The 22,131-nt window shown below is 32.7% G+C and overlaps 1 protein-coding gene across 8 annotated transcripts in view; it reads left to right on the plus strand.

Annotated features, from left to right (window-relative positions):
- ADGRL3 (adhesion G protein-coupled receptor L3) overlaps nt 1–22,131 on the plus strand; it is an 860,202-nt gene that overhangs the window by 277,317 nt on the left and 560,754 nt on the right. For all 8 annotated transcript variants that reach the window (XM_082838915.1, XM_082838914.1, XM_082838913.1 and 5 more), the window contains one exon: nt 16,101–16,322. In XM_082838915.1, the coding sequence (XP_082695041.1) occupies nt 16,250–16,322 (73 nt within the window). In that variant the 5' untranslated portion in view covers nt 16,101–16,249. The remainder of the gene's footprint in view (nt 1–16,100; nt 16,323–22,131) is intronic.

The raw sequence follows: 22,131 nt of genomic DNA on the forward strand, positions 1-22,131 counted from the left end.
CATTTGTTGCTGTACTTCAGCTGAACTAACAAAGTTTTTCCTTTTTTTCTTTTTAACATCTTTATTGGAGTATAATTGCTTTACAATGGTGTGTTAGTTTCTGCTTTATAACAAAGTGAATCAGCTATAAATATACATATATCCCCATAGCTCCTCCCTCTTGCATCTCCCTCCCACCCTCCCTATCCCACCCCTCTAGGTGGTCACAAAGCACCCAGCTGATCTCTCTGGGCTATGTGGCTGCTTCCCACTAGCTATCTGTTTTACATTTGTTAGTGTATATATGCCCATGCCACTCTCTCAGTTCGTCCCAGCTAACCCTTCCCCCTCCTGGTGTCCTCACGTCCATTCTCTACATCTGCATCTTTATTCCTGTCATGCCCCTAGGTTCTTCAGAACCTTTTTTTTAGATTCCATATACATGTGTTAGCATATGGTATTTATTTTTGTCTTTCTGACTTACTTCACTCTGTATGACAGACTCTAGGTCCATCCACCTCACTACAAATAACTCAATTTCACTTCTTTTCATGGCTGAGTAATATTCCATGGTATATATGTGCCACATCTTCTTTTCCTCTGTTGATGGACACTTAGGTTGCTTCCATGTTCTGGCTATTGTAAATAGTGCTGCAATGAACATTGTGGTACATGACTCTTTTTGAATTATGGTTTTCTCAGGGTATATTCTCAGTAGTGGGATTACTGGGTTGTATGGTAGTTCTATTTTAGTTTTTTAAGGAACCTCCATACTGTTCTCCATAGTGGCTGTATCAGTTTACATTCCCATTAATCTCCAAAATTTACAAGCAGCTCATGCAGCTCAATATCAACAAACAAGCAACCCAATCCAAAAATGGGCAGAAAACCTAAATAGATATTTCTCCAAAGAAGATATACAGATTGCCAATAAACACATGAAAGGATGCTCAGTATCACTAATCATTAGAGAAATGCAAATCAAAACTACAATGAGGTATCACCTCACACCAGTCAGAATGGCCATCATCAAAAAATTTACAAACAATAAATGCTGGAAATGGTGTGGAGAAAAGGGAACCCTTTTTCCTTTTTTTTTTTTTTGATATTACTTATTAGCAGATTAACTCTAGACAAAATTGTCAAAGAGATGCCTCTTTGACATCTTGATTCCCAAACTTCTTTCGTGTTTTGACACCAGGCTCCCAACCAGATTCAAATTTTTCTTTCTATTAGAAGAAAATAACATTAATAAGCCACAAATCCCTCAGTATAAATCAACTACCCATGCTAGAAAACTTCCATATTTATAAAAGGACCTTATGAGAGGATATTTAAAATAAACTTAACACATAAGCTTTATAAACTAAACACATGTGGAATACACACACATACACAAATGCACACCCTGGTGGAAGAATGGATATTCAAAAATATTTAGTTATATTACCTACCTGTCTTCCTATAGAGTTCCTTGGTGAAAAATACATTAGGACCATAAGGCATTCCTCAGTTCTGTAAAAATATAAAATGTAGGATGTCATTCTTTCTGCTGACTGATAGGAGTGATTCTTAAAGGGAGCTATTCTTTGGAAATTTTTAAGAAGTATCTTTTAAGTAAATATTAAAAAGTTTAGGAAATTAGAGAAGATTTAAATCAGAAACTATTTATTGAGCTCACCACTGGAGAAAACACCATAGTGCATAAGTCTTTATTAAGGTAATAAAGGAATTTTGAGGGGTAAAAATACAGTGTAAATTCACTGGAAACATGTACGTCAAAGGTGAAATTACCATATAGTGTTTACATGATTTTTTAAATATTTGAGATCCATATTAATATTGTTCCCAATGATATAATTCCTCCTTTTTTAAAGTTAGCATTGTTGTTACATTCCAAGGATGCATTATGATTTAATTTTAAATCATAATGAATTACTCTAGAAGACATTAACTTATCCCCTGAACAGTTTATAATGGTCAATACTGATATTTTATATATAATTATAAAATTAAACTATGCTTAACACACCTCTAGTAATATACTGGCTGTGATAATGAACATTTATTCCAAACAGCCAGAATCTGAAACAATATAATTGTTAGCGATCTAATTAATAAACAGTAGTATGTTCAGTGATGAGATTTAATCAAAGAATTTCATGCACTTCTTCATCTGACTAAAATGACTTACTGATCGCAAAGTTTTCTTTGTACAACTACGAAGAATAGCAATAAAAAGGCAAAGAAGATGAAAAAAGGTAGGATGATGCTCTGTAGATAGCGTATACTGATTAACGATGACACTGTGTAGACCTTGGCTTTCTCAGCTTCCTCAGGTGCAGTGAGGGAGCTAGAGGAAGATGGGCTTTGGAGTTACCCAACTCCAACAGGTGAACAAGACCCACCAGAAACGTACCTGTTCTTCATGTGGGCAAAACTGATGCAGTTTATTAGAATTAAAAAAGCCACTCATGACAAGATTATGAAAAACCAATAATTATAATTATTGAGATGTTTATGTTAGGAATAATTGGAATTTTATATATTAATTAGGTTCCTTTATCAAGACCACGGGGAAGTTTGAGAGTATATTTATCTGTGTTTTATTTTTTTCTTCCAGTTTTATTGAGATATAATTGACATACAGCACTATATAAGTTTAAGGTGTACAGCATAATGATTTGACTTATATATGATATACATCATAAAAAGATTGCCATAAGAAATTTAGTGAACATCTATCTCCTTATACAGGTACAAAATTTAAAACAAAGAAAACAATTTTTCCTCACAATGAGAACTCTTAGGATTTACTCTGTTAATAACTTTCATAGAAACCATACAACAGTGTTAATTATATTGATTGTACATTACATTGCTAGTATTTATTTATCTTATAACTGGAAGCTTGTACCTCTTGACCACCTTTGTCACTACACAAAAATACTACATTATTATTACCTATATTCCCCACTCTGTAATTTTTTTTTTTTTTTTTTTTTTTTTTGCGGTACACTGGCCTTTCACTGTTGTGGCCTCTCCCGTTGCGGAGCACAGGCTCCGGACGCGCAGGCTCAGCGGCCATGGCTCACGGGCCCAGCCGCTCCGCGGCATGTGAGATCTTCCCGGACCGGGGCACGAACCCGTGTCCCCTGCATCGGCAGGCGGACTCTCAACCACTGCGCCACCGGGGAAGCCCTCCCACTCTGTACATTTCATCCTTGTAACTCATTTATTTTGTAACTAGAAAAACCAGTTATTAAAGTATACATTTTCATTAAAAGTAAAAAATAAGCCTTATCATAAAGAAAAAAATAAAGAAGCCCTTTGAAAAGGCCATGATTTTAATTGACTAAATAATCTTATCGTTTCACAGAGAAAAATAATCTCCCTTTTATTTTAACAGTTTTAGGAAAAAAAGTAAAGGATATAAGCTTTGTGTTTAAACCATGTTATGTTTCATGCATAGCATTAAAAAATTATTGCTATGGTAAATCTTCATAAAAGCAAGACTGTGTTTCTTTGGAAATGCATGTTCCTGAGATATTTCATGGAATACCTTATTTTTCTGAAAGATAAATTAATGTCTCAAATGCAAGGAGAAATAATCTTTGGGGTGCTTTCAACTATATCTTATTCAGTAATACAGACATGGTAGAAAAAGCAAAACCAGAAAACATAGATATTTCTTGATTCTAAAAAAAAAAGATAAAAGAGATTCATAATTATTCTAATTCACAAAAAATTTAACTACAAACTTAACACAAATATAGTTACTGTTTTTTTAAAAAATATTTTTAACCTAAAGTTGTTTCCACAGTTTCCATGGTAGGTAGTTATCTGCTTTGGCTCTTTATCTGCCATCACTGTGAAATATATTAGAAGAATATTTAAATAAAATGTTAGTTAAAATTGATCCAGATATCACTGTGTATAATAATCTGCCAGCTTTGTTGTTTCTGATGGATTTTCCATCACAGTTGATCTGTGTTCCCTTACTTTATTTCTCGCTAGAGCCAAGTAACAATGACACTATATATCTTTTTGTACAATTTGCCAATTTTGGTTATTTTAGAACCAAGGTGCTCCTGAATTGTCCTTGTGAATCACCATTCTACAGAGAAGGGACTGAACAAAGAAATGATTTAGGTACTGAAACATCAATGTGATTTTGAAACTACATAACTCAAAGATATTTTTACCAAAGATGGGGAGAAGGGCTTTTTGTAGGGAATCAAAACAGTGGTATCTTTAAATAAATAGGAGCCATTAAGCCATTTTAGATGTCTTAATTATTAAGAAAATCAAATTTCATGAGAAAACCTTCTTACAGGCATTTACCTTAAATAATAATCTTTATCAAAGTAATTTTGGATAGCCACTTTTGTACTGCTCTTTTTCAAGTTTCTTTCCTTATGCTTTTTATTTGCATAGTTTCTAGAATGGATTGCTTTTGGCCTAAATTCATTTAAATATAACTTGGAGATAATTGTATAACATATCCTCTTACCTAATGGTAAATAAGAAACAGTCACCCTATAGAATAGTATCTTGCTCAAATCAGTGACATGATTTCATTGATGTGTCCAGTTTTTGAACACTTGGAAAGTACGAACACCCAGAGGATGCAGTGTAAACACCTCTGGGTGAGATGTGTATGCCTGTTTGTGTGGTTAGTTTTACATACGTTTTCATATTTCTTAATGGGGCTGTTCCTTTTCAAGACCAAAAAAACAACTTGGTTATTCTTCCCATTAACCAAGGCTCTTTTATTTTGTTTTGTTTTGGTTTTACCAGTTGTCTTAAGTCACTGTATTTGATTGGTTTAATTATCTTTTTACATCAGAAAACGTGTACTATTATTTGTGTGGACATCTTTAGGAGTCATTTGGTGTAATTTTTTTAAATGGCAAGTGTTTGACATTATTATAATTTGAGGTGCCACTTAGTTTTAGTATTATAAAATAACCAGATACACAGACGGTACACTGAGAAATAGAAATTGACTATTTGAATGATAACTTTGGATTACGTATTCATATATATTCTCATGTTGTACTAGGTTACTAAATTCACAAAAATTGTGAGTGGCTATATTTATTGGATAAAAATATGAATGGTATGATAAAATATTATATGTTATTATTGTAGTTATATGTACATTTATATAAATTATATATTACATATATACAAATGAATAAATTCATATATTAATAACTATAAAAGTTCTGTTATAAAATTCTCTAACTATGGGAATCTGAACAGGACCTGACTTACATGTTCCTTCTCTAAATACATCCTTTATTATCCTGTATTTAAATACATTAGCCAAACCAGTTTAGTTATTCCTTTTCCGCTGAGGTACTACCTTTAAGTGGAAATTTCCACTTAAATTTCTTCTTTTGATATTTTATTTCCCAAGCTTTTGCTTACTTATCCCCAGACCTAATTGGTGCTTTTTTTTTTTTTTTATTGCGGTACACGGGCCTCTCACTGTTGTGGCCTCTCCCGTTGCGGAGCACAGGCTCCGGACGCGTAGGCTCAGCGGCCATGGCTCACGGGCCCAGCCGCTCCGCAGCATGTGGGATCCTCCTGGACCAGGGCACGAACCCATGCCCCCTGCATCGGCAGGCTGACTCTCAACCACTGCGCCACCAGGGAAGCCCCTAATTGGTGCTTTTTAGTTTTTCCTAATGCTGCTCCACATCAGCTTCTATAGTGATAGGACCAGAAACAAGATGAATGAAACATAAAGATGTTTTCATTCTGATTTCATTTTACTTCCTGTTTGCCATTTTGCCTATCAGTTAAAACCCCAGAAGTTGAGGAAATGTTTTTAATGTGAAAATAGGCTTCTTTACCTTAAGCAGCAATACCAATATCTCCATCATATACTTGTTTTATAGCTCCTGAAGAATTGATATTATGATGATCATTATTTTTACTAAATTATATGCATTTTACTATAAAGATTAAATATATTTTAGATATATTTTTCTTTCCAATGAAGAAAAATACTTTGACATCTAACCAGCTATCTTAAAAGTTAAGTTTTGTAAAGTGACCCATTTCATAATTTGGTAGCTACCTATAAATGCTAATCATCAAAGCATTAATATAAAATGTATTGATACATTCATAGTTTTAATCTGTGTCTTGGTGTTGTGCTAAACCTCACTATGGTAACTGTTGATTTTAAAACCATAAATATGTATATAAATAAACTCCCAGTCAGGCTAAAGTTACAGCAGAAATATTGCATCATATGCTACAACTCTCCCTTGACAGTAATGGTCCCTGACTACCTTTGGGTATTTTAGGCATGATACTCCATAATGGGCCATTAAGGAAGATGTTTAATTTGAGACCTATCCAGGTGCACCCTACTGAGATGAGATAATTTCAAAATGTGTATTTTCTCTCCTGCCTGGTTACTACTGATACACTAACTACAAGGAATGAAATATAGCAAAGTTACCTTTATGAATCACAAAAGACAATGTATTTCTTTCATAATCTCAAGAACAAGGTATTTAAAATATATAGATATCGTATGTCAGGAGGTTCTAAAGGAATTATTTTTAGACATTGTCTGCTATACATTTAAAAATATTTCCACTATTTTACAGTAATCTCTTTCTTATTAATACTTGTTTAATTTAATTTTGAAAAAGAGACTTGTTGGAATAGAATGAATTTGACATTACTACCTTATTTCTTGTAGCTTTTCTATCCTAGGCTTTATTTTTAAGTCAGTTATTTAGTAACTGTCATTGCTTTCAGAGAAATAGTGTTAAGACTTTCCCCCCAATTCAGCCCCCTAAACCCATGCTGTAGCTTGATATGATAATTTGACTTTTAAAGGTTATTGTTCCCAGCTATGGAAATAACTTTTTCACCAGTCTCAACTGTAGTGCTATCTGTAATGATATTTTCTACAGTTTTGCTGGAGAAAAGGTGGTTATGTTGGTTTTAAATCAAAACCTGCAACTTCACTTGTAAATGAAACTTAGAGTAGATATAATATATTGTCATAGTTGTCAGTTATGAAGTACTCAGGTGATTTCAGTTATAAAATTGTCAAAAAGAAGTGACATAAGGCAGTACTAGTTTATCCCAATCATACAGCCTCAGCAGATAAAAGAAAATCCAATAAATATTAGAAACATTTGAGGTCAGCTTTACTGATCATTTGTTAATTTGATTCTTGAATTTAAAATAAGTATGATAAAGTCACAAATAATTTTAATACTTTGAAGATATATTTTCTTCTTCTCAGTAATGTTCCAAGTAATCTCAGTTCCCTTTTTAGAAAAATTACTAACAGAATTAGTCATGCTGATTGGAATTAAATTGATAACATTTTGAAGCTTTTTCAGAATTTCACTTGGGAGATAATTATTTTTTTCCTGATTGCTTTCAACTTTTTATATAATTTAAGAAGCACTTGCTTGGCTCTTAAGAACCTCAGAGATCATCATTTCTGGACTACTCACCGAATAAAGTCTGTGGTCCTGTCCCTCACTCACCCAAAACAAGCATGAGTAAAATGGATCATTGACATCTATTCAGATATGCAGAGATACAAGATATATGATGCCAGCTAGTAGATTTTCAGAAGTGAAGATAATGAAGGCCTTCTGTTTATGGCATGAATCTCTCAGTCTGAAGTTTGTTTGAATATTTCAGTGTACAACGATATCCTAGATCTTCGTCTCACTTCATTCAACCCATAATCACTATCATAACTAGCTTAAAGCTCCTTACATTTATATAAAGTATTGTTTTATCACAGGCTGCTCTAAGAAAAATACCATAGGCTGGATATCTAAATAAACAACAGAAATTTATTTTTCACAGTTCTGTAGACTGGGATTCCAAGATCAGGGTACCAGCATGGTTGAGTTTTAGAGAGAGCCCAATTCTTGGGTTATAGACAGCTGTCCTCTTGCTGTGAGCTCACATGGTAGAAGGAGCTAGAAAACTCTCTGGGGTTTCTTTTCTAAGGTACTAAACTCATTCATGAGGATTCAGCTCTCCTGACCTAATCACTTCTCAAAGGCCTCACCTACAAATTCCAGCACATTGGGATTTGTATTCAACATATGAATCCTTGGGGAGGGACAAGCACAATCCATGGGTCTAGACTGTTTAGGTGCAAATTTGGGCTCTTTATTTTCAGCCATGTGACCTCAGCGAGCTCTTTTAACTTCTTGTTCCCATAGTTTCCTCAATGGCCAGTTAGTAATAATAGTAGCCCCTTCCTTTGTAGTTGTTATAGGATTAACAATAATGTTCATATTTAAAATCAATTAAATTATTTAATATGTGGGAAGCTCTTACAACAGTGCCTGATAGTAAGGACTCAATAAATGTTAGCTGTTGTTACGAAGAAGACTATATTTTGCCTCGTGCTCCAGATTTTGGAATAGATTCACATGCTTCTGTTAGAAATGGAATTATTTACTTTGAAGTAGAAACCTGTTAAATCTGCACGTTTTAACTATAGCTTGCTTGCCTTTCCTAATTTTTACTTCCCTCGGAAACAGAAATCAATCCTTGATTATCATCATAAATGATGTTTTTTGTTTGTTTGTTTTTGCCGTACGCGGGCCTCTCCCTGTTGTGGCCTCTCCCGTTGCGGAGCACTGGCTCCGGACGCGCAGGCCCAGCGGCCATGGCTCACAGGCCCAGCTGCTCCGCGGCATGTGGGATCTTCCCGGACCGGGGCACGAACCTGTGTCCCCTGCATCGGCAGGCGGACTCTCAACCACTGCGCCACCAGGGAAGCCCGTAAATGATGTATTTTAAAGCAATTGTTAATTTTTTGAATATCCTTTTAAATAATGGCTATATTCATTCAAGCTTATTTTTCACAGCTAATATTGACGATAAAAATTTGAGATTTTCTGAGTATTTTCATTTGTGAAGAGCAAAGTATCTATTTTACAAATCATATATATGAAAGAGTGTGAGATTCAGTTTTTAGTTTTAAGTTATCTCATTTCAAACAGAATTATTTCCCAAACTAGTTGCTTTAATGCAATTATTTATAGTTAGCTTAATTTCAGACTCATTGATTTTTATTTCCTATTGAACATATCAGTGGAGGAAAATATTGTCTTATCCAAAGTCCATTGGAAACAAACTCCAATCAGATGCTTTGTGGGATCTCAGGGAGAAGGTTAACTCAAGGACACTTGGCAAGAAAATGATCCTCAGTAAAACATCAGTCTATTTTATGGTTAAATGATATGTTGCCCTAAAGCTAAAAATAGCATTGTTCATTAAATCCAAATTTGTTCCTAAACATTAATAGATACTTGTTAGATCGTAACATTATTTGAAAGACAATTAGATGGGACTTTTACTCTAGAGAACTTCCTTATTAAAATTACCTTTCTAGATTACTTGTTTTCTAACGTAGCATCAGATTATGTTTGAAATATAATTATAAGGCAATATGTGTTTTACTTAAGCAATAAAAAATATTGTTTGTTAACGTTTCAGACAATGTGTAGAGATTTAGCATTTCATTGCTTGAAAAGTGTAGTAAGTAATCTTTAAAAAAATTTAATTGTATACAAATAGGTCTTTCTTTGCTCTGATCGCTTTGAAACTTGTGGAGAAGATAGTAGGAAAGGAATGAGGGAAGAATGAAGACTTGAGTGAAAGTTCTAGTGGAAACGTAGTTTTATTTCTGAACTATTCTCCCTACTTCTAATCTGATTTAATTTTTTCCTGTATCTTCTGTTTGCAGTGATTTTTATTTATTACTGTAATTTGTGCTTTTAAAAATTAAAAAAATAATATTATTTAAATTTTCATAATTCATAGTTGGAAACTAAGCAAATTGAATTCAGATTCCTTTGTATAGCCCTCAGAACCTTTCCTGTTTTACCCAAATGCATTGTATGTATGATTTTCTCTTGTTCCTTGCTTGCTCAGTAGACCTGACATACCAGACAACTTGCAGTTCTGTAATATGCTGTTTCTTTTTCCTGCTCTTAACTTTTTTCATAACAACGCTTAACTTAGAATAATCTTTCTCCAACCACTGTTTAGTGAAATTTCATCTATTCATATCCTTGTATCCTGAATGATACAAGTATCATTCTCTTCTTGCAGGTCTTCCAGACCTTCCAAGCTATGTTATCTCCTTTATTTTTTTTTATTTTTATTTTTTTTGCTGTATGCGGGCCTCTCACTGTTGTGGCCTCTCCCTTTGCGGAGCACAGGCTCCGGACGCGCAGGCTCAGCGGCCATGGCTCACGGGCCTAGCCGCTCCGCGGCATGTGGGATCTTCCCGGACCAGGGAACGAACCCGTGTTCCCTGCATTGGCAGGTGGACTCTCAACCACTGCGCCACCAGGGAAACCCCTCCTTTATTTTTTTAACTCCCTTCTTTATCATATTTGGATTTAAATTTTATTATTTTTAGTTTTTTGCATTATCTCTTCTCCTCCTCTTTTCTGTCCCATTATTGTCCTCCTGCTACTCCTTTTCCTCCTCTTGCTTCTTTAATGCAAGAATCATGCCATATATATCTCACATATCTTCTATGACCACAGTTTACATTGTTTGTATTCAGTGATGATCTCTTGGAACACAGTGATGAAAAAAACATACGTGGGTTGATCAAATTTAATATTTCTTGAAAATATTAAACAAGATGATGGAGAATTTGTTTTCTATGAATCTCCAAATGGATCTAGTACTATTTAAAAAAGTATTCACTGCTAGAACATTCAGCTCTTTATTGTTATCAGACTCGATAGTTACTTTTTAATAGTTATTTAATATAAAGTTATTTGACTCCATAAATATTGAAAGAAAGGAAAGATCCTTGAACCTAATTGCAGTGCTTCAGTTTTCAGAGTCAAAATATTGAGAAAGTACATGCCAAACATGCAAAAGCCATCAAGCTCTAAAAGGACTTAAATGACAAAACATGTAAATACACGAAATGTAGATTAATAAAAATTTGTAAAGTTGATATGGAGTAAAATTTGTAGTTAGCAGAATTTGTAATAAGTGAACATTTAATAGGTGGGGAGATGTAAAAATATTATAAAGAAGATATTATAGTGTCTTTTCTAGGCCATTATGAGGGGAAAGGTATAATTATAACATGCAATTTAATTTGGGAAAAGATTGAGAGTAAGTTATACATATGTGATTAAGAGTAGCTAAAATAGAAGTAACAATTCCAAGATGAGTGACATTCAGATTCTAATCCTAACCTTTATTTAGAGGGTAGAAAGAAAGCTAATATAAAGTAAAAATAGCTTTCAAATATGATTTGAGAAAAAGGATACATGAAAAAATTAAATGGGAAAAAAGTTATGACATCAGAATTTCAGGTGCCAGTTGCCTCAAAGTAAAATCAATGTCTTAAGTTTAGAAGAACTTTTGTTTCAGCAATAGCGAAAAAAATTCAAATAGTTTCAGAGTATAATTGTGCTAGATATGAACAAAATTTAGTCTAAATGTAAAAAATAAGGAATTTTCCATGCAGTTTATGAGGAAAGACTTTATTTACATAAAGCATTTGTAGACTATTTTTACATGTGATTTTAAAAAATATTTAGTGGAACATGAGTCAGATCACACAGTTACATAATTATAATCTTAAATATTAATGATATAAATTAGGACCCTTTTAATCAACCTCACTTTTTAATTTTGAATATTGTGAAGTGTAGTGAAGTTAGGTAGCTTGTTGGAAGACATATAAACTTCACTTACCTAATCAAAGTCTGCATTAGAAATATATACCTTCCAAGTTTTAGATAGGGTAACAGGCAAAACTGCCATATTGTGATAATCTATGATAAAAGTTAGAAACACTGTCTTTCAATAATAATTTTTAAAGCATTTTATGTGTTGATTTGTTACTGGAAATTAGTAGCCTAAGTAACAAATTATATTTCAAACAAGAGAAGCATACTGAAAATCCTTTTTTAAAAAATAAAATCTCACATTGTTTTAGTAGCCACCATTCAGCCATAGAATTCTTGAGTGTGCATCTCACTCAAGGAGAGTCTGTTTTTAGTTTCCTAAACATGTAAGTGAAAGGTGTGGGAGTTGGGCTTGTGGTCTCTTCCTCAGTTTTGAAAGAATTAAGGAAACAAAGGAATCGGCGAGTGACAGACATGCACTGACAGACATGCACGATGACACGACATCTCTGCATCAGACAATAATTTATGCTATCGTTAATCTTCTTAACCAACCTACAAGGTGAATATTGTTTTCTCTTTTGTAGTTGAAGAAACTGAGAGTCAGAGAGGTTTGTAATCTTGCCTAGCACCAGAATATTCAGTTTGCATGCTTTTAAGTCCCTTGCTGTTACATACAAAAGAAAATCTGGCCGTTTGTGTGTGTGTGTGTTTCTAGATTATCTCACATAACACATATCACATTTTGCACAGCTTTAATTATTGGTGAGTATACCTTCTAGCATTCCTATTTTACTGCAAGTTGTTTTAAAACGGTGATCATAGACTTGTAGACACACTCTCGTCATTTGACCCATAGTGTTAACACAGAGCTTTGTACAAAGAAAAGGCTAAAGAAATTTCACTGGAGATGGAAATACATGTTGAAATTGACTTTTCAAATGCTTTTTATCATTAGTAAATCTTTTTTATGAGTAATTATTTTGTCTATATATGACTTAATGAGCCCCTAATGTCTTTTCTTGGTTTTTCTTCTCTATGTGTTTTTGAAGAGCTATGTTTCAGAAATGACTTGAGTGAAAATCCCTTTTATGTGAAAACTGGTTTGGTTAAGTTAATGACAACACATAAATTGGAAAAAAAAATCATCCCAGAAAGTTTTCTTTCTTTTTTTTTTTTTTTAAGTTAGTATTTAAAGAGTGGTAGTTTATCTTTCTGTAGATTATAAGCATACTTGTCTGGAACATTATTAAAATTTATATAGTTTACTATTGCAATTTTATTATATATATGCCCAAATTAGCACATTATTGTGGGGCTGTGGGTCCATGGGTGGTGAGGCTAGGGTGTGAAAACATATTACCCTCCTCAAGTAATATCTTCTATTCATCTAAATTCCTTTCCCCACCTCTGTTTACAGAGTAATCATGAAAACAATTCTTATGCTCAAATCAAATGCAAAATAATCTTAGTAGACGTGGCTTTATGCCCTGCTGTGATATCTTAAAATAAGCCCTTATTATAAATAATAGATAACACTTTCTTATCCTTTCTATAAAGTAACTCTCATTGCTTCATCAAGGTGAAAATATACTATGTCATATGAAATAAACTATTCTGGTTTTCACTAAAGCTAGACTTAATAATTGCAATACTCATACTTCACTATGGAAATAATTTTCCGGCTCCTCCAAAAGGTACAATGTTATAATTAGGCTGGTTTCCTTCTTTAACATGTCCTTTTTCTCCTTTCTCTTTGTCCTTCCACTTCTACCTCATATATCCATGCTGTTCCCTTTTTCTCTACTTGTCGCAATTGGATAACACATTTAAGCAAGGCCTAAGTCTTCCTTGGAAACTTGCTACATTGTCCCCCTTCCTTTGCACAATTACTACCCCTGGTTATGCTCATACATCTTCTTGTTTATTCTACCATAGGGAGAGGAAAGAGCACTGATGTTGGAGTCAGACATTTGGTATGAAATTCTTGCTGAGTAACATTGTCTGATTTTACTTCTCAGTCAACATGAGACAATATTATCTGCCTGATAGATTTGTATGGAGAATTAAATCATATAATTGTATAATAATCTAGAACATTGCTTGGAATATGATAGGAACTATAAAATGTTACTGCTTCTCTTTATGTTGAGACTTCATTTACTACGTCTTTTCCATTACAGTGGGAGTTGTGAGAAAAATTGTTCTACTTTATTTGTGATCTCAATAATATCCACCATGGTAGATATTTAGTGTATATTTTTGAAATAATGTATAAATAACTCGCCTAGATGGCTGCCCTCAATCTTTTTTTCAGTTGCAAAACAGTACTGTATATATTTATCTTACGTATATGTGTGTAGGTGTTTGTGTGTACATGTCTGTGTGTATATACATATCTCTTGATGCCATAGTTAGAGAGGGGAAAAAAAGACAACTGAGTGTGAGGGGGTAATTGCTTACTTGTTGATGCATCAGTCAATTTAAGTCTCCTCCTTGTAAGTATCCGTTAATTATTACATGCATGTAAAAGAATGCAATTTTAAATTAGCACCTGCTTTCAAGTTTATTTTCAGAAAAAGTTAAACACTTATGGCACTTATGGTAATTAAGGAAAAGTTCTAAATGTTTTCTTGTAAGTCAGAGTGTGAATAAGGAAAACAAAAGAAAAATGTTAAACATGATTCCTTTTTACATAATTTATTTTATCTCAGCCACATTTTTTTGTTGTCCATGCTTTCTCTGTTTGTAAAAGTAAAATGTTATGAGAGTGTTTATTATGAGCTTCATTTTTCTATAATGTCTGTGAGTTTAGAAAGAAAATTATTATATCTGTTATTTCCAGATTTAGCATTCTCCGAGCCTGTCTGTACAATAGTGACTCAATAAATATTTTTGGCTTGATTTATCAAATGGTCTTGCTTCTTACACAACCACATTAAAAAGTATGAGTAGGATAAAACTGAAAAGTAATGAGATGTATAATAACTGTTAAGATATATAGCACTTATTACAAACTAGACACTGTTCTGGGCAATACATATTTTTATGTATTGTATATAACTAAAATGACAGTTTTTAGCTTATTTAATGTTCATATAACCATATGAATTAATATTACTCCCCCACCATTAGCAGATAGGAAACCAAGGGACCGAGGGCTTAAATGACTTGCCCAAGGTCTTAGTTCTAGTAGAGCTAGTAATTGAAATTGGGTTGTCTTGCTTCAGAATCTGTGCTCTTAATTACCATGCTATGAATAGTGGTGCCAGAGATTCAGATAAATCTGTGTAATTTTGCCTTATAACAAAGGCAAGTACTCCAAAAATACTTTGGAATGTGTTTTGGTAGAATGAGGCTTAATACAATCCTCAGTAAACTATCTCTATTTTGAATATTCCTTTCCAGAAATATTTTAAACTTATACTCAAAATGTGAAATGATTTTAAATATATACCATTCACTTGAATAGAAAATAGAAAGAGAAAGAGAGAGAGAGAAGGAAAGAAGGAAAGAAGAGGAAGATCCAGTTTGCATTTGATCAGTTTTAAAAATGCTCACTGTGATAAACATCTTCAAAATTTGAGTCATGTTCCTTTAGTATTTTCACTTCCTAAGATAAGTCTGTGCAAACTTTAAAGAGGGAGCAGCTATATCAGTTTGGTTCAGTAAAATAACTTTACAATGCTAACAATTTTTAATGTCTTCCATATGCACTTAACACTTTTAAGCCAGATTCCTTATTTTAAGTTGTAAGATCCTGGAGGATAGGTTGCATGTTTTACTCAGTATTCTATTCTATGTTCCTAGCACAGTGCTTTGTATTTCAGCGGACACTCAATAAACTTCTGTTGAATGAATTGATTATGGTTGAGCATAATTAATTAACACAAATCTATAATTTTCACAAATTTAATTATAAAAATATTTAGAAAAGTAATATAGTTAATATGTGCAATGATTTCTGAATGATTATTAGGGCCTGGAATGAAAGTACGGCTCATGCATTTAACTTTGTTTAAACACACAGTAATGGTAATGAATGATTTCTTTTTTTTATACTTTTCTATTATTAGTAAAAATTATATTTGTGGGAAATGTTTACACAGAGTTAAGTACCAAATCTATTTAAACACATTAACAAATTATACAAACTAATCATTAATTATTATACAAATGAGTATAGTAATATTTATACTGCTTTGTCCAGCGAGACTGAATTATTTGTTTCAGTCAGTTTGGGGGCTGGCAAGTAAACACTGTGCTAATACATGCATAAATAATGTACCTTAGGTTACTTACTTATTTTTATACATGATGCATGTATTCATTAAAATGAAGAAGGGAGACAGTATACAGGTGTTCTATTCAGGAAGGAAATTTTCAAGGAAATGAGAAAACCTATATTTGATAACCCTTTTTTTTTCTTATTTGCAGGATTCAGATTTGGGATATTGGTGTTTCTGTTGTGAAGAATATTTCCTTTTGAGCTTTTTTTTTTTTAATCATCGGTCTTGGACTACAGAAGAATCAGAAAGACACTTATTTTGTTTCAAGTTTGGAAGACTCACTCTTGAGGCACTCTCATGCCTGAGAACATGACCATGTGGCCATCACAGCTACTAGTCTTCATGATGCTCTTAGCACCGATAGTTCATGGTAAGACCTTTAAGTATATTTTTGTGTGATGCTTAATGTTGTCTTAGTTGTTTACACTAGACCCTTTCTTCTAAATTTTTGCTCTATGATTTTGCAGCTCTTGCCTACCATATATTAATAGCAGTAAGTAATGTACCTTAAGCTGCAATAAATAGGATTTCGAGTTTGATTTCTTAAAATACCATTTAAAATGTATATCTAACCAAAGTTTAAAAAAAAAATGCATGTTTTATTCTTTGTTTTACCACACTTAAGGAATATCATCTGAATTATTAACTATGTCATTTATTGTGAATTATTTTTATTTACATATTTTTGTAGGTAAAATAACTTTTAATACAGTAAGTATGCACATTTGAAGGAAAACACTACAAAAATCTACCTTCCTGAACCAAGTAATCATTTGTTTCTGAGTGTTTACTACTCTCCTCAATCTTTAACAAACAGAATAAAAATTAAACCTCTCATTAAAGCAAAATTCTCACATCCCTTTCAATGCAAAAAAAGGGAAAAAACCAACAACATCAAAATGATATCAACATATGCAGAAAGGTATTTTTCTTGAAACATGCTAACATACTCATAAAAGACTGTGTTCTTTGTTCATTTAGACAGCTTGGTATTTATAACATGAGTATGATAGTTAAGAAATGATCTCCCTTTGCAAATTTTATAAAACATATAATTATTCAATAAATAAGCAAGACAAATTCTGTACCACTTAGTACAATATTTACGGGATCGCTCTAAAAATTGGCAAATTAAAGTCTATATATGTGTTCCTTTTTCACAATTTAAAGTTTTCTACTAATTATCATTGGTTTTGCACTAAGATGAAAATGGCATAATATAGTCACTATCTCATACATTAATGGTAATTAGAACAAAGAAAAAGGGACACAGCTGTATTTGCCACTGCTTAGAAGGTCTCAGAATATTATAGTTTAGCAAGCAGCTGAAAAGCATTTTTAGCCTCTTCAGCTCACTTTTGGTTTTTAATTGACTACAGGGATCTATTGTAGTTCGTCAGTGATGTGAATCCGAATTTGGCTCATATATAAGTTTCAACATGATTTCTGCATTCTGCTGTCAGTATAAAAACTGGATATTATCACTTCTCTCTTGACATTTTCCCTAAAGTTCCCCTGATTTAACACCTTTATTTCTAACAAATTGCTGTATGATAGTGTTTTTTTAAAAAATGAAAGTAAAATTATACAACCATCTACTTTTAAACAATGTAAATTTGTCAGATATTTCAAAATTTTTCCTTAATTCTTATATTGATGTAGCACTTACATACTCACATACTTGGGCACATATAACATTTTGTGATATGGGACAGTATAAGAATTATACAGCTTTAAACAAGTGCTTTTCTGATTATCTGTATATCTAAAGATGATTCTAATTAGGTTTTTAGATGTTATAAAAACACCTCACTCATAAGGTTACTTTGAAGATTAAATAAATAGTATATGTAAAGAATCTAGCATAGTGCCTGACAGATATTGTGACTGAACACATTAATTTCCTTTATCATACTATCTGCCCCTCCAGTTTGTTTTTGTGCCAGTAAGTTGTAACAACTAGGAATTAGCTAACCCTGAGAGCTTTTTCATTTGATGTTGATATTCAGAAAAAAAAAACAAAAAAAACTCTATGTACAAGTCAAGTTTAAAAAGTCAGTCTAAAATTGCACTGTTAGAGCAAGATAGGTTAAAAATAGCAGAAATAGATATTGTAAGAAAGACTCCCTTTTCAGAGGTGAAATTTCTGGTCTCCAAAAACTGACACCTACTGTGTATTTCAGTGGGCCCCAAACATGGCTGAGCCTTAGATCATAGGTCTTGAGTTAAGGCCTGTACTGAACACACATACACACACACACAAACACACACACACAATCTCTCCAAGTAACTCTGAGAAGTATTTAAAAACTCCTAATAGGGCACAGAGAATATTGAGCCTGGTATATAAAAAATATAAAACATTTTGGCTAAAAACTAAAGTAATTCTTTCCATTGGATGTGAACTACCTTATATTATCTTGACTTTGAACCATATCAGGATAAACAATATAGAAGCGTTCCACTTATAAACTTTATTCTTATTACCTTGTGTAAGTATTTTAAAACTTCACACCAGAGGAAATGCAAATCAGTTTTGTCTGCCTTCCATAGGAGGCTTTCTCCATTGCCTTTGTGATACCACTTCGGGCTTGTAAATAAAGGGCTTCACTTGAGCAGCCTTTTGGAATCCAGCATACTCATAAACAGAGGAGTGTGTGTACCTTTGAGCAGTGATGAAATCTAATAGGATAGGCATTTTTAGAGTCCCATATAGCTTAGAGTCCCAGTCCTGGCTTAAAGGAATACCATATAGCTCGAAAACTTAGAGGACTGAGGTAACGTGGATGCCTCAGTTATAGAAGTACTCTTGTTTCCAAAACATCCCCTGATAGCATCTCTTTGCCTGCTGCTGTTGAGATGCCTAGCTTCATTTGTCCTTGAGACCATAGAGAATTAACTTTTCTGGGTATCACGCGAATTGCTGGCCTTTTCTCCAGAGTAAATAATAATGATGACTATAAATTCTGTAGCCATAAACTTTAGAGGTATTGGTACAATTGATTATCACAACATTCTCATGGGTTTAATGTTATTTATTATTATCATCATTATCATTAACTTCTTATAGTAAAATCCGTGAGGTACCAAGTGGCAAAAGAACTTGACTAAAGTTGCACATGAGACCCAGAGAGGTTTTAAAACAAAGGACTTAGCTTCTTAAGCTCTGGTCTTAATGCCAGTAGATAATCAGTTACTATCAAAGCCATTCTTCCCTACAGAAGAAATCCCACCTCAACTCTCCTGGTCCTTTGGGAGCAGATAAGGCAGAAAAGTAGATTACCTGCTTCTTCCATGTTCTGGGCACAGACAGACTGGGATTTGAAGTCTAACAGACCTGAGATAAAATTTCAGCTCTACTGCTTACAAGCACTGTAACACTGTTACCTGGTAAACTAGTTAACACATGTCATTTATCATAGACTATGAGCCAGAAAACTCTGCTAGTTGCTAAAGGTAAGGTAGTGAACAAAAGATTCTTAATTTTTCCCTTAAGCTTACAGTAACTTAAACATTTGTAAACCTACTTCTCATCCGCAAGAATGAACACTTACTCCATGTGCGGTTATTTTAAGAAATTGATGGAATGATATGTGAATAGTTTCTGACATAGTGCTTGGCATTCAATAAATCTTTATATTTTATTTTCCTAGCCCTAACTACCTTGAAATAGAACTAAACCTCTCAGCATTACATAAGGAAAATGCATAATTATCATTATTCTTACCCTGATAATTGAAATCTTTTGCTACTTGGACCTCAGCATTTAAGTTTTACCAGAAAATTTTAAAACTAGTATCTAAACAAAATTATTATCAAACTGATATATATATATATATGTGTATATATATAAAGGCTTAGTATATAATTGTCAGTATATAATAATATAGTATATAGTTGTCAATTGTCAGTGGTAGTAGTATATAATTGGTAGTATATAATTGTCAGAGAAGCATTTTTTGCATGATTTCTACATGGGTAAAATTAGAAACTAAGCTGAAGAATTAATTCTGAATAATGTTTACATTAGTTGAATAATCTCCCACATCATCCTAGAAAGTCTGGCCAGTGTTTTTTATAGGAAAACAAAATTAATTAGTATATCCACATTGTGTGTGTGTGTGTGTGTGTATATATATATATATATATATATATGTATATATATATATACATATATATATATATATATACACACACACACACACACACACAAGTTTTAAATTAAGAAATGTCTCTAGGTCTGTGTTTATCTGTCCATATTTTATGTCTCTGTGTACCTCTGTATTTCTTTTTCTGTTTACCATGACTGTGCCCCCTTCTTGTACAGCCATAAAATCCTTATCTATAATGCAATGAGACCTGGCAGAAGTAAAGAGAAGCAGCTAAAGCAGGTGGCCAGTTCTTTGCTGTTAACTAATGTAGTGTTGCATGAAGATAAAAGTTTTTTTGTTCTATTGATCTTGTTGGGAGCAAGAGAAAAAGGGGGAATTGGAGAACAAAAATCAAGTGATAACATGGGCACCTGGGACTCATCCTTATTGGCAGTAAAGCAATATGCTTCAGTGTAGGACCTGGACTAGGACATCTGGTCCTGGGAGGGATGTCACACAAGCCACAAGGGGTTGGGAGTTGAGGAGGTGATTGGGGTGCTCAAATATTTTAACTGCATCTCATCTTAATTAAACTGTGTTTAGAAACTGTCACAATTAAAAAGATAGAAAACAGGATCATTGGAGCTTACTGTGTGCTAAAGGGAACAATACTTTTTATGGTACTTTTGCAGAAAAAAGTAGAATTAAAAAAAATTCTTCTGTGACCACCATATGTGTACTTTTTTCTGCAAGTCTATTTTTTTGTCATTAAAGTTGAATGAATATTTATATATTAATGGACTTTACAGGCAAACCTGCTCTTTATTATGTCCAAGAAGTTAATTATTATAAATAGTTCTTAGCAGGGACAAAACAATGGTCAAAGGCATATATATTTCGTACTATATGTTTTTATGTAATTTGCATTTTATTATTAACTATTTTTACAATTATAATATTTAATGTGTTAATGGTTTAAAATAATAATTTAAAATATTTTTTAACCTCTAATAAAATGTAAAGCTTGAGAAAGTAAAAAATTACATTTTATAACACAACATATTACCATATAATTTTTTATGAAGTCATGTTTTATTAATTGTGAAAAAGACAGGTTGACTTCTAAGCTCTGCTTAACTTTGTTATTTTTAGAAATTAATCATCCTTTAAATGTTTATAATGTTTGCCAACCTAGGCAATTTGTCATACTTGCAGTAATATCACTGTTTTTATGGTCAAATATGTTATACAGAAAAATCTTTGTCATTATCATGTTATATGAGGTTACTGCGAACACATCCAACACCATCTACATTAGCCACTTGGTACTGAAATTCAAAATATATATTTCAAAAGTTAACTATGCAGTCTCTAATATCACAATATTTACTATGCATGCCTGACAGCTTTCCTTTGTAAGAATGTGTTTAGGAGCCTTCCCTACACATTCGGTATGCAGGTTGGCAATTGGAAGATAGTTTTATTTTGCCTTTGCCCTTGCAAAACATGTTATATGTGAATTTTATTGTAGTGATACTCTATGAGTAACACGGGTATACCTTGAGAATAAAATAACATTTTTTATTTTCAGATTTTATGTACTGTGACTATTTGGAGGGTTTTTTCTTGGCTTTGGGGCAGACTGTGACTGCACTAGGATGGTCATCATACACTTGATGTTGAATGAATTTCAAAGTATTTTGATATTTAATATATAAATAGCTAATTATCTGTTTTCCTCTTCTTTGCATTGCTATTTACTTTCATTCTCAATGTTAAGAATAGTTCTCTTATATTTATAATTTAATATAAATAGCCATAGTGCATTTTTCATACATTTATTTCCTCCATTCTGATTGGGAAATGATTACTTAATGACCAAATAAAAAATTGAAATGCAATAAGAAAGAGTCTCATTGATTTGTCATGCAAATAAGACACTATATATTATATTGTGATCTGTTTTAGTTCTACAGTATAGAATAAGGCCCTATTGAAACATAGGATTAATTCATTCTCTATTTCATGTTTTTAATTGATAAATTAAAAATAAACTATTTACATTTTAATACTTATATTTTTGTTTTA

Source organism: Leucopleurus acutus, assembly GCF_964270905.1.
Source record: "Leucopleurus acutus genome assembly, chromosome: 4".
Taxonomy (NCBI): Eukaryota; Metazoa; Chordata; class Mammalia; order Artiodactyla; family Delphinidae; genus Leucopleurus; species Leucopleurus acutus.